We start from the raw sequence: 12,784 nt of genomic DNA on the forward strand, positions 1-12,784 counted from the left end.
TTGAGTTTACTTGCTTTTTTTAGGTTTTTGGTTTGTCTTTGACTCTCTTATGGCTTATGTAACTTTTCTTATGCCAAATAACAAGTTTTTGTTTTTTTTTTATTTTTGGTCACTTAGATGAGCTATCTTCTTCAAACCAAAATCTTTGTGATTTGAGGTTTTGTCAATGCACTTATCAAGGGGAAAATTGAGAAATCAAGTTGAAATGTGCTTTGATTTATATGTGATGAGTGATTAACAAGGTTGTCAATTTGGTTTGTCAAGTTTTGGATTGCTTGAGCTTGGTTTGAGCATTTTGATTATGAACTAACTGGAGTTGGAGTTGGAGAAATATGTTTGCTTGTCTCATAGTGTACATGTATCGGATGCAACTTGACTGTCGACGACAAGTGATCGGGGTTAAGCGGGTGCTTAGTGCCGAACGATCAAGTAAGCCAGACGGAGTTAAGGGTGATCCTTACTGAACACGTGGAGGTCAAGCAAAGTATGGAAGGCGGATGGAGAAAACGTGTTGACAAAGTCAAGCGAAAGGTATGCCGGTGCAACTGACAAGGCGGTTCGAGGGATCGGGAGTGGGAGAGACTTACCGGCGATCAGGATCACAAGACGGAGTATACGTGTCGATATCAGAACGCTTGCTTAAGGTGTAAGAAAGTGAGGAGTCATGCTTTGAGAAGCGTGCTAGGGTTTCACGGTTTGCCTCAAAACTGTGGGAGGACTGGAGGAGTATGTGACATCATCGTGAAGCTTGAGCCGAGATGAAGCTAAGTCGTGAAAGCACCACGGCCATCCGATGAATGTAGAAAAAATGGATCAAAATACCCTCGGTGGTAGGTAGGAGTATATTACAAGAAAATTATTTTGAAAAAAGTTAGAAAATTTAGGGATCAAATTTCCTAGACCTATAATAGAGGTGTAAGACTATAAAAGAAGATGAAATAGCCATTTTGAACCCCTATACTATTCATATAAGAACCTTGTGTTAGATTTTTAGGGAAGAGGAAGATAATTGCTTAGTTTATGTATTTGATGAGAGTTTTGAGAGAATTTTTTTTAATCTTCTTAAAATAAAATTGATTTTTGCTGTAATGAAGTTTATTTTTCTTAATATTATTGTGCTCACCTCCTTCTAGTTTCTCTCTATTGGTTCCTTGCAAGTTTTCGGTTTCCGGATTTGATTTTCGTTTTAATTTTTGAGCTGAAATTTCAGCATATTATGAGTTCATTCTTCTGGTTATTAGAGGTATAAAATTCACACACACGCTTATGTAATAGAGTCTTGAATTTCTTTACCTCTAGACAATCAATTTAGAGAGTTTTGTTACTCGGTATTCATCTTTTCTTATTTATTTGTAACTTACGATCTTTCGAGTGTTAAGACCTATGAATTGATCTTAAATAGAATATATGGTTCATATACTATCTGTGTAGTCGTGTTGACTTGATTTTTTTATTAAATTTTTTCTCTATTTTTACTTTTACTTGAATTTTAAGATACGTTAGATAATCTTAAATAGAAAAAAATATTAATTTTATTAAAAACTTATTGAAACATCTATTCCTGTATAGTCCCACGCTTTATTAACCGATGTCAAGTCAAAACCCAACAACGACCCCGTCCCGGCTTCCAATCCGACCCAGGCCGCGACTGGCGACCCAGCAAGGCCGGTCAGCTGTCCGCACGAATCTCAAAGCACCCCGACGCGGCGAAGCATTCTCCTCTCCCATAGATTCCTTCCTCTACTACCCTCGAGCGCGACAACTCCCAACTCCCAAATTTTCCTACCCTTCGAAGCACCCAACCCCCATCCCGATCCCCTCCCCGCCTCCGGCCACCGCGCGTCCTCATGGCGTCAGTGGCGGCGGCGTCGAACGTGATGCTCGCGATCCACGAGAAGAAGACGACCCCCACCGACCTCTACCGCCCGCTGCGCCTCTATATCGCCTCCGCGTACTCGGAGCGCGAGGCCGCGGCGGCAGACGACGACCTCTGCGCGGTGCGCGACCTCCGCGCCGCGATCGAGCAGCCCTCCCTCCCGGACGCCTCCTCCCTCGAGCAGCGCCGCGACGCGCTCCTGGCCTACGCGCGCGCGCTGGCGCTCGTGGAGCCCCGCTTCCCCATTTCCTCCGACCGCGCGCACGTCCACTCCCTCACCTTCACCTGGCACGACGCCTTCAAGGGGAACAAGAAGTGCGGCCTCGCGTCGGTCCACCTCGAGAAGGCAGCCGTGCTCTTCAACCTCGGCGCTGTCTACTCCCAGATCGCGCTCGCCGCGGACCGCTCCACCGACGTCGGGATCAGGACCGCGTGCGGGGCCTTCCAGAGCGCGGCGGGCGCGTTCGCGTGGCTCAGGGAGAGCGGAGTCGCGGCCAAGGCCATCGTAGCGGGGGCAACCACCGTGGACGTCACGCCCGAGTGCGCAGGCATGCTGGAGAAGCTCATGCTCGCGCAGGCGCAGGAGTGCTTCTTCGAGAAGGTCGTAGCTGGAGGGAAGCCGCCCGCGCTGTGCTCGAAGGTGGCGCGGCAGGTGCGTGGTTACTACCCGTTGCTCAGGTTGTTTTGTTGCTATGAACTTAGTGACGCTGGCAACGCGTTAATGGAGATTATTTTGGATTGATTTGGAATGGAGCTTGGGATGTTTCTGAAGTTTTTTGAACTGTGACAAAATGTTTACCAGCCATAAGTCAATTTGAGATATTGTAGTATTGGGAACTTATCTAGTTAAGAGATGATTATACCTAAATTATGATAAGCTGAAGCCTAAGCTGGGGAAGTCCATTTATTGTAACATCATATTAAACCTAATTCTGGAATCATCCCATGGGGTGTTAAAATTGTTTGATTGAAACAAATTTAGGACTTAACAGACAATCGATAGGAATATTATGGTAATTCATCAAATAAAGATTTTAGTATGACTGATTTGCTGGAGTTCATATGTGTATCCTGGTGGCAGTGAGGTTAGATCCTGCTATTGCTTTGATTTAGTTATATATGACTTGCATGGTTGATGCTTTGCTACTGTTAATTCAGCACGTTCTTATTCATGATACCATCACATTTCTTCACTTCTGTGGAACTTTGATGTCAATGTGCTATGTGCCTAATTCTTGGTCATTACATGTTCACGTATCTTTTCAGGTGGGCATATTCTACGAAGAAGCTTATGCAGCTCTTAGTGCACCTTCTCTTAGTCAGCACTTTGATAAGACATGGGTGTCTCATATCCAGCTGAAGGCAGCTCAATTCTACGCTGATGCTTGCTATAGGTATTCGTTGGATCTCCATGAGAAAGAAGAGATCGCTGAGGAAATTGCACGCTTAAAGATTGGAATGGGCGCCTTGGCAGATGCCAAGAAGGCTGCAAGGGGAGTTGCTGCTCAGCTTCTGGATTCTGTCAACAAGCTGGAGAGTAACATGAAAACCAACTTGGAGAGGGCTATGAAGGAGAATGACCGTGTTTACCTGATGCGGGTTCCAGCTGCTGGTTCCTTGGGAGCCCTCCCTGCAGCACCCCTTGTAAAGTCTACTTCTCTGGCTGAAGCTTTAGATGCTAGCAAGGAAAGGCTTTTTTCATCACTTGTGCCCGATGGCAGCATGAAAGCACTCTCCAAGTACACAGAAATGGTAGACGATATTATCCGGACCCAGGCGGAGAAATTGCAGCAATCTAGTGAGATCACTAGAGTCAGGCTGAAGGAAATGGACTTACCAGATTCTATTCTTTCACTGGAAGGTAATATCGCATTACCCTTCGATCTGAAGGAAGATGTAGAGGCTGTGCAGATAAGTGGTGGCCCTGCTGGCTTGGAAGCTGAGTTGCAGCAGCTTAGGGATTTGAGGAGGGTCAATCAAGAACTACTTGTTCAGACTGAAGAGCTTCTACAGAAGGAGGCGAACGAAGACGCTCAATTTCGTACGCAATTTGGGAGTCGTTGGACTAGACCTCAATCAAGCACCCTAACAAAAAATATTCAGGATCGATTGAATCTATTTGCTGCTAATCTTAAGAAAGCTTCTGATAGTGATTCTCTGATTGAACGGGGTGTGAAGGAGAACTATCCTTTGATGTCTATTCTTGACAAAAGACCGGTGAGATTTTAACATTACATGAAACTAAAAATATTATTAAAATTTAAGAGGATTACTTTTCTTTATTTGCTTCACAATGAACCACGACCCTCCTTTTTGTTATCACCATTTCATCTCTAGATAGTTACACGTTCCTGTTATATGTTGTAGATAGAGTCTGCACTTCCAAGCATTTCAAGGCCTATCATGTCCTTGGATGGGAATGAAGATGCTATTGTTGGATCCCTGAAACAAAGCTTGGTAATGTATATTAGTTTTCTTAGCTAATAAAACATGCTGTAGGAGCATTTATTTTAAACTTGGCAAATCTTATTTTGATATGTCGACACAGAGGCAACTGGAATCTCTAGGAGCACAAAGGGCAGGTCTTGAAGACATGCTCAAGGAAATGAAGAGAAAGGTACAGTTATTGCTTCTCTTGAAATTTTCTTGATAATTGTGTCTGTATAATACTTTTAATTCTGGTAGTGGTAATAACATTAGCTTACAAAGTAATGGGGCCATCGTTCCAAAAAAAAAAAAAAGCAATGGGGGCCAGTTTATCTTCTCAGTGGACAAATCATTCTTTGTAAAATGTGTAGTGTTTTTAGAATTTTGTGCTACTACTAATTCGTCATGAGTTTCTATGAGTGTTCTTTTTTATGTGCTACTGTTGCTGTAGTTAATAATTTTCTGCTTTGCATTGCCCCTTCTCAACTTCGACTTGACTAGATTTTGTGGAGGTCCTTATGCTTTGCATTTCAAGTTTGTTAGTCCTTGCAATAGCCGAAATTCAATCTTTATGTGGTTATATACTATTTTGTGGACTGAGAAGATTCATTTCTGCCAGGATGATATACTGCCTAAGTTGATGGCCGGTGCTGGATCACATGATGATCTTTATAAGAAGGAGATTGCAAAGTATGATCCTATCTGTGCTGAAATTGCGGATAACATTGTGGCACAGGAACAGTTATTGCTGCAAATACAGGTAAGCAAACATTCCTGATAAATATTGGTGCAGTCCGCTTTGGGACTTTCTTTGTGCTGAGTTTGGGTAAACATCCTTGCTGATAAAAGCATATATGATATATACCATCAACAATGAATATATATTGAAACTGAGTGAATAGTTAGCATCATTGTTTTGCAACTGAGTTGACTTCAGTAGATACGAGCAAAGAAAGAAAGACATTTGAGAAGTATTTGTAAGAGCCCAATATGCTATATTTTGCCATGTACTTTCTTCTTGTGTCTAACACTTACATTTTGGATCCTTGCACAGGCACAAAACGAGCAATTCGCTGCTGTTTTCAATCTAGAGGATTACAAAGGTAACATCTCTGGATTTTTTTTTCCATGACAATTATGATAGATGTCAGCCCATAGTGACTTTTGTAGCTTTATACCTCGAGTCTAAGAGTTACAACAGGCTCTTTAGATTACTTATCATCTTATCCTAATTAACCTCATGCTGGTGAGGTTGTACAGTTATTGCTTCAGGCATATCTGTGCCAATTTCAGCAAATTATTTGCTTTAGTTGTCCATGTGATGTACTGCTGCCTTTCACCACTTTCCACTTGTATACTTTGGTAGCATTTTTTGGATTTGTTGGTCCTATGGGTGATAGATATCATGCACTTGCGTTGTTAGTGGGCTTTCCATTCTTGAGTCCAACAATTACAGTGACTCCCTAGACTTGCGCTGATAGATCTTGTATCGACAAGGTTGGACAATTATTGATTCGTGTATTAGGAATATAGAGTCATTTTCCATTACATATAGGTTACTAGAATCCTTATCTTGTACTCCCTCATGTACTCACTATATATTGCCCCCAAGGGCTACTATTGAATACAAGTTGCTATTCCTAACATGATATTAGAGCTAGGGTTTCTTTTTTTTGACGTTGCAACTTGTCTAGATCCAATGCAACTCGTCGGTTCGCTCTCTCTCTCTCTCTCTCTCTCTCTCTCTCATGGGTACTCCCCGCGCCGCCAATGACTCAATGACGTTTTGAGCCCGCACAACGCCGATTCGAGCGCTTGGCCGCCTGCCTGCCCACCCGCAAGCACACGCTTGCCTGCACGTCCACTCGACACGCCTCCTGCCGTCTGCTGATGCGGCGATTCCCTGTGCTTCGCCTCCCCGACTACTGCCTCGACGGCGTCGCCTGCTTGCCTGGATCCGCCATGCCATCTAGGTCTCTTTGTAGTTTTTTGTGGCGACTTCGTTTGTCATACGTTTGTTGTCTTGCTACTCAACATCGCTTTGTTGTGATTCTTGATCAAGGACATTCTTCTGTTGTCATCATCATGACACTACTCCTGTGCTTCGTTATGCACTTCTTTTGCTTGATTCGACAGGATTACAAGACTCCCCTCTACGACGGCTTTTAAGAGATAGTTTTTGGATGTATTAGTCTAAGTTTATTACTTAGTGTCACCTCTTTTAAATACAATGCTATTGCATAGCCTTGCATTTGGGGGGGGGGGGGTGTTAGGCAGTGTTACCGGGACTCGCGTATCCGAAGAAATTTCGGCGTGTCAACACATATCCGTGCGTCAACTTGCACCCGACACGGTGCGACACAGATCCGACATCTTCGGCCACATCAGAGGAGAGGAGGCGGCGGCGGGGGAGCGGAGGAGGCGACATCGGGGGAGGAGAGGAGGCGGCGGCGGCGAGGGAGCAGAGGAGGATGCGGCGGCAGGGGAGAGGCGGAGACGGCGGTGGGGAAGGAGATGAGGAGGCGGCGGCGGTGAGGAGAGGAGGCGGCACAGAGGCAGGGGAGCAGGCGGAGGCGACGGGGTTGAGCAGGCGGATATGACTCAGGGGGCGTGGTTGAGCAGGAGGAGGCTGAGTAATTGAAGGATTGAAACCCTAGTGGGTTGGTGGGTTGCAGGGAAGGGATGTTGGGCTAGGCCAACCCAATTCCTTTCCCTTTTCCCTTTTTTCTTTTTCTTTTCTATTTTTCTGTAGCTTTTGTGTAGTTTATTTACACATCCTTTATACCTACAATGCTACAACCAAATATTTTGATGTGTGTTAATCACAAATTAATGTGTTATTTCAGAAATACTGATATTATTTACTAATAAAAATATAAATAATGCATTTTTAATATAATATTAATATAAATTAGACGAACCCGAATCCTATTTTCTAGAGTTTGCCGAATCGGACATCCACACCCGAGTCGGACTTCGACACCCGCACCCGTGTCCCTGTAACACTGGTGTTAGGAATACAGAGTCCTTATCCCTTACATAGAGGTTACTAGAGTCATTATCCTGTACTCCCTCATATACTCTCTATATATTGCCCTTAAGGGCTATTATTGAATACTAAGTTACTATTCCTAACATCGTGAACATTTCTGTGCCAATTGCAGCAATTTATCTGCTTCAGTTATCCATATGATCTTCTGCTTCCATTTGCTACTTGTATACTTCAGATAACAGGCTAGGTGTTGCTTGTATGCATGCATTATCCTTTCTGTGCATCATTTTCTGGACTTGCTCCAGTTGGTACTGGTTCTGTGTAATAATCACTCCGATTCAGAAGTTTAATATGAGATATGAAGAATCATTAGTTCTTTTGCTGGCGCTGCTTTGTAGTGAGTGCTGCAAAGTTGCTTAATTTCTAACTTCTAATCATCATTATATGGAAATGATATCACAGCCGGGTGCTATTATATAGTATGCCTTTCTTTTGTTTCGACCTGTAGGAGTCAGATCTTTTCATTCAACATGATGTGTGATTCTGATTTGTGAAACTTATTTTTCAGCTGCTCGCGAGAGATGTTATAAGCAAATTGCTGCTGCTGTTGCTAAGTACAGGGAGATTAAGAAGAACATCAACGAGGGCCTAAATTTTTATGTGACTTTACAGGTGTGTTTGCATTTCCATTAGCATTTTGTTCCAGTTTTATTGAACATATGAATGCTGATATCTCCTCTCGGAAAGGCTACTGATTCTTGAATACACCATGTGCACAGGAAGCAATAGGCAGAATAAAACAGCAGTGCAGTGACTTTATAATGACCCGAAACATTCAATGCCGCGAAATGATCGAAGATGTGCAGAGGAAGATAGCGGGTTTCAGCTTCTCATCCTCCAGCCACACTTCTATGCAGAGGAACGTTTCTGTACCGCTTGATCAGAGCAGTCTATCACCACCGCCGCATGCTCAGCCTTCCTATGCCGCTCCACCTAGGGGAGACTCAAGGTCTGGGTACTCTCAACCAGAGCCAAGACCTGCATACTCACAACCATACCCCCCATCCTACGGCGCGCCACCGCAACAGCCTCAATATGGTGCACCGCACCCCGGTCAGTACCAGCAGCCGCCGCACCAACCACCTTCGGGCCATGACTATGGCCAACCAGCATATCCTGGATGGCGCGGGCCATACTACAATGCCCATCAGCCGCAGCAACCCGGGCCATATCCTCAGCCACCGTACAATGCACCGGGGTCTTACCCTCCTCACCAGGGCAACTACTACAGGCCTCAATGACTGATCGATCTATCATGTTCCCATAGCTGCAACTATTTGTTCGCTTCTTTTTCATTGGGTCATGTCATTGTGGAAGCATTCCCTGGTGTACTGCATACGAGTTTGGGTGGTCTAATATCAGATTGGTTAGACGGTAACTTGTATGATTTGTGCATATAATAATGTATTGGATGTGGCATACACGGATACATTCTCAGTGGAATTTTTATATTTCGACCGATTTTAAGAACATATTTTACAAATAGACTTGTGAGAAATAATTTCTGACAATTGGTGCCATGCTAGTTTTTCCCTATGATCATATGTTTTGCTATTTAGCAACGACGCCAATAGTCATAAAAAGGGTTTATTTTTGGACATTGTTCCCCATAGGTGAGACAATGCAGCCCAGGCAACGTGACCACTGAGCAGAAACAATGAGCACCTAAAATAGCACATGTTAGCGGTTTTGGAGGAAATATCATTTCAATTTATGGATGTTTTCACAATTTAGTTCTTGAAGTGCTGAATAAGAAGTGGTATGGGGAGTACTTGAAACGATTATAAATCTCATTGTACAATAAAACGGTAGCAAAACATGTATCTTCTTTGTTCCTACACCTGTACTTTCTCTGAGTTTACATTGACACCCCGTTCTTTTATTTCTTTAGGATACATGCCACTTCCTTCTCTCAAATATCATTTACATCATAAGATGATCAAATGTCGTAATTAAAGAATAAAGAGAGAGAGAGAGAGGTAGTGTTGAAATTTTCTTGAGATGTCACCGTACATACTACGGCTGCAACCACCCGTAAATTTCACGTACGGTTGAATGTACCACCTGAAAGGAAATGAACAAAACAATTCAGAAAACCAGAAACAACTGAATTGCACAAGGCTGACACCAGCTGGAATTAATAGTTCACCCAAATTGGTACTTTTGTTTGACATAAACTTAGAACAAAACCATGAACGAAATATTCCCTAATTGGTACATTTATGATTTATCATTCTTTTTTCTTTCCATCTCCTTTAAGAGCATGATTGAAACATAGGAATTTTGGTGCATATTTCTTCTTAGTGCAAAGCCATCTAATTCCTCATAAGTTTGTCTAGTTCTTTTTGAAACATAGGAATTGACAAATATTCCCAGCGGGGCATAAATTCTATCTTTTGTCGCCCTCCAAACACATTTTGCTTATATTATTGTATTTTTTGAATTCTCGCAGGATTCTTCTGCTATTCAATTTCATTTATCTCCGTAATGAGAGCATTTTAGCTCCGATTAGTATCTACCCCGTCATTTGACATAATTAACCTTCCAACGTAATCGTCATCATTCGGCCAAAGCACATGGATCCTTGTGCTGGCTAAAACGAAAGCCACCGAGCTGAAGCCGTTCAATCCTTCCTCTTCTCCTTAGTTTCGGGTTGATTTTTAAAAAAAATAATATTAATTTAACAAAAAATTATAAAATAGCATCTGTTTTCAAAAAAATATGTAAAAAAATCCTGTCAGCATGCCAAATACCGATTGAAGACCTGTTAGCATTTGGTTTGCCAATAAATTAAAGTAACAACTGGACACGTAACTTATCAGCACTTGGTCAAGCGGACAGGACCTATCGGCTACCATTTGAATCGGTGTGAGAGGAAACTAAGCGGGCGGTGTGCGAAAATAATGGGTCCTGTCGGCACCCGAATTGCTAATAGGGGACTATCGGCATGTGAAATGCCGATAAGATCCTGTCGGCATTTGGCGTGTTGACGGGTACTATTTATATATTTTTTAAAAATGTATACAACTTTTGCAATTTTCTATTAAATTAGTATTATTTTAAAAAATCTTTCGCCTTGGCTTCCTCATGCGAAGCCAACACTAGCCCCCACGGGACACGCGCCAACGCCGCCGCCGGGCACCCTCTTCCCGACTAATCCAGACGCGAAGCTAGGAAGATTTTTAATTCTATGGTCCAGAGGGGTAAAAACCCAATTGTGTCTACCAACAAAACTCCGCTTCATGGGTACGCTGCCAATGGTGCTCTTGCTGATATGCATGATTTCCTAGATTTGATGGTTCGAGACGGTGTTTCCTTTTATCATCATGTATTCAATATACTGATATGGGGATATGCTAAACGACAAATGGTTGATGAGGCAATGCTTATATTTACAAAAATGCGGCAGCAAGGATTGAACCCTGTTGTAGTCAACTACGGAACTGCAATAGATGGACTTTGCAAGATAGGCAGAGTGGATGATGTTATGTCCCAATTCAATCAGATGATCCAACAAGGATTGATTCCTGACATCATTGTGTTTAACACCCTAATTCATGGTCTGTGTGCCTGTGGCACATGGGAAAAGGCTGAGGAATTAGCTTTTGAAATGATTAATGGAGGCATCCATCCCAACTCTGTGTTCTTCAACTCAATAATGAGCAACTTATGCAAAGGAAGGGTTATGGAAGCCCAAAATTTCTTTGACCTGATGGTACGTGCTGGTGGGAAGTCTGATGTTTCATATACCACACTAATTGATGGGTATTGCTTGGAAACTTTCTGCCTCCGGAGTATATACCTGTAGGTCAGCTTATGGAGCTTTCTTTGAAGGGTCCATCAAATTTGCACCATGGAGTCGTATATGGAAGAGTTGGGCGCCTCCTAAATGCCAGATCTTCGTTTGGCTAGCTATCCTGAGTAGATGTTGGACTGCCAACAGACTCGCCAAACGAGGGCTTGCGCACCCAGCATCCTACCCGCTTTATGATCAAGCGGATGAGAACATGCAACATTTATTGATCTCTTGCGTGTTCGCAAGACAAGTATGGTTTCCTTTTTTTCAGAAGCTTGGTTGCAGGCTTTAACCCCATAGCTTCATACAATCTCTTTCTCCAGCTGGTGCAAGGTGATTAAAAAGGTAGACAAGCAACTTAAGAAGGGTCTTAACTCACTCATAATTCTTGTTTCTTGGAAGATTTGGAAGCATCGCTACACGTGTGTCTTTAACGGTGCTGCACCTAGCATGGACGTCGTGTTAAGGAAAGTGGGTGAGGAAGAAACCATGTGGTGTGCAGCCGGGGCTAAGGAGCTTTAGAGGCTGTGGCCAGGGTAGTATTCCTTTTTAGGTTCCTTCTTCTACTCGTGTTGTTTTCTTGCATGTAGTGCGTGTGTGTTCCTGTTGGCCGATGCCTTGCACCGGTGTTGTACTTTGTTTCTCTTCTCTTTTGATGAAATGAAATGCAACTCTCCTCGTTTTCGATAAAAAATTTGATGGGTATTGCATATATGGAAAGATGGATGAACAAACGAAGCTTGCTGGTATGGCCACCATGGAATTGGAGCCTGATGATATTACCTATGGTACGATAATTAATGGCTACTATTGGGATGCTCTACGTCGCACCATTGAACACGCAATCCCTGTGGTGTAAATGGACAAGGTAATTATCCCCTCGCGTCGCCTGCTTTGGCGACATGGGGGCGACTCCACCCTTAGCCCTAACAGCCCCCACAACAAGCTAGATCCGGTTGCCGTCGGCGACGAGCGGACGTTGATAGTGGCGACCAGCGACAGCCCCGAAGCTAGGGAGTCGCGATCACGGTCCCTTCTCTCCCCCGTCACTCTCTCCTCTCCTATTCTCCCCCTGGTTGTTCTTTGAAGCGGTGGCAGATCCTTGTGCCCTCGTTTCCAGCCGGTTGGATCCGATTTTCCTAAGGACGGATTTGCCACCGACGGCGACGGATCCACTATTTGGGTCTAGCGGTGTCTAGGCGGCACTGCTTGAGTGTGCTTCCTGCGAGCATCCACTGCAGCGGCGGCGTCCCATCTGGGCGCGGTTCTTGCGGCTTCTTGTTTGCTCGTCGCCAGTGTTCATCGTCGTTTGGTTGGTGCCCTCGTCGGCTGCAGTTGTAGAGTGGAGTTGACATGCCGTTTCTCTGCTGCCCACTGGTCCTCTGCTGCCTCCGACTGCCTCGGTGGGGAGCTGGTGAGCTCTGTGGCCGGGGAGGCTCAAGGTGGTTACGCTGCTTCGACGTTGTCTTACGCGTGAGCTTCGCGGGTTATAACGTTGTGCTTGTTAAGATTTTTGAGCCCAGTTTTTCTCATAAATTAGATTATTTTTCTTCTTAATATAATGACGCGCAATTCTCCTACGTGTTCGAGAAAAAAATAGACAAGGTAGTTGTTATCTTACAGCTTTTTTTTT

The 12,784-nt window shown here is 43.8% G+C and overlaps 2 protein-coding genes across 2 annotated transcripts; both read left to right on the forward strand.

Moving 5' to 3' along the window:
* Positions 1–1,766: 1,766 nt before the first annotated feature.
* Positions 1,767–8,866, forward strand: LOC133907316 (vacuolar-sorting protein BRO1-like). Its single transcript, XM_062349333.1, has 8 exons — positions 1,767–2,528; positions 3,143–4,093; positions 4,244–4,333; positions 4,425–4,493; positions 4,923–5,063; positions 5,358–5,406; positions 7,864–7,967; positions 8,075–8,866. Exons 1-8 carry the CDS (start codon positions 1,848–1,850, stop codon positions 8,594–8,596), a joined length of 2,607 nt encoding a protein of 868 aa, XP_062205317.1. The 5' UTR covers positions 1,767–1,847; the 3' UTR covers positions 8,597–8,866.
* Positions 8,867–9,410: 544 nt separating this feature from the next.
* Positions 9,411–11,230, forward strand: LOC133908031 (protein Rf1, mitochondrial-like). The gene is made up of 3 exons (XM_062350165.1): positions 9,411–9,512; positions 9,808–9,839; positions 10,518–11,230. Exons 1-3 carry the CDS (start codon positions 9,411–9,413, stop codon positions 11,161–11,163), a joined length of 780 nt encoding a protein of 259 aa, XP_062206149.1. The 3' UTR covers positions 11,164–11,230.
* The last annotated feature ends 1,554 nt before the right edge of the window (positions 11,231–12,784 follow it).

The sequence above is a fragment of the Phragmites australis genome, chromosome 24, assembly GCF_958298935.1.
Source record: "Phragmites australis chromosome 24, lpPhrAust1.1, whole genome shotgun sequence".
Taxonomy (NCBI): Eukaryota; Viridiplantae; Streptophyta; class Magnoliopsida; order Poales; family Poaceae; genus Phragmites; species Phragmites australis.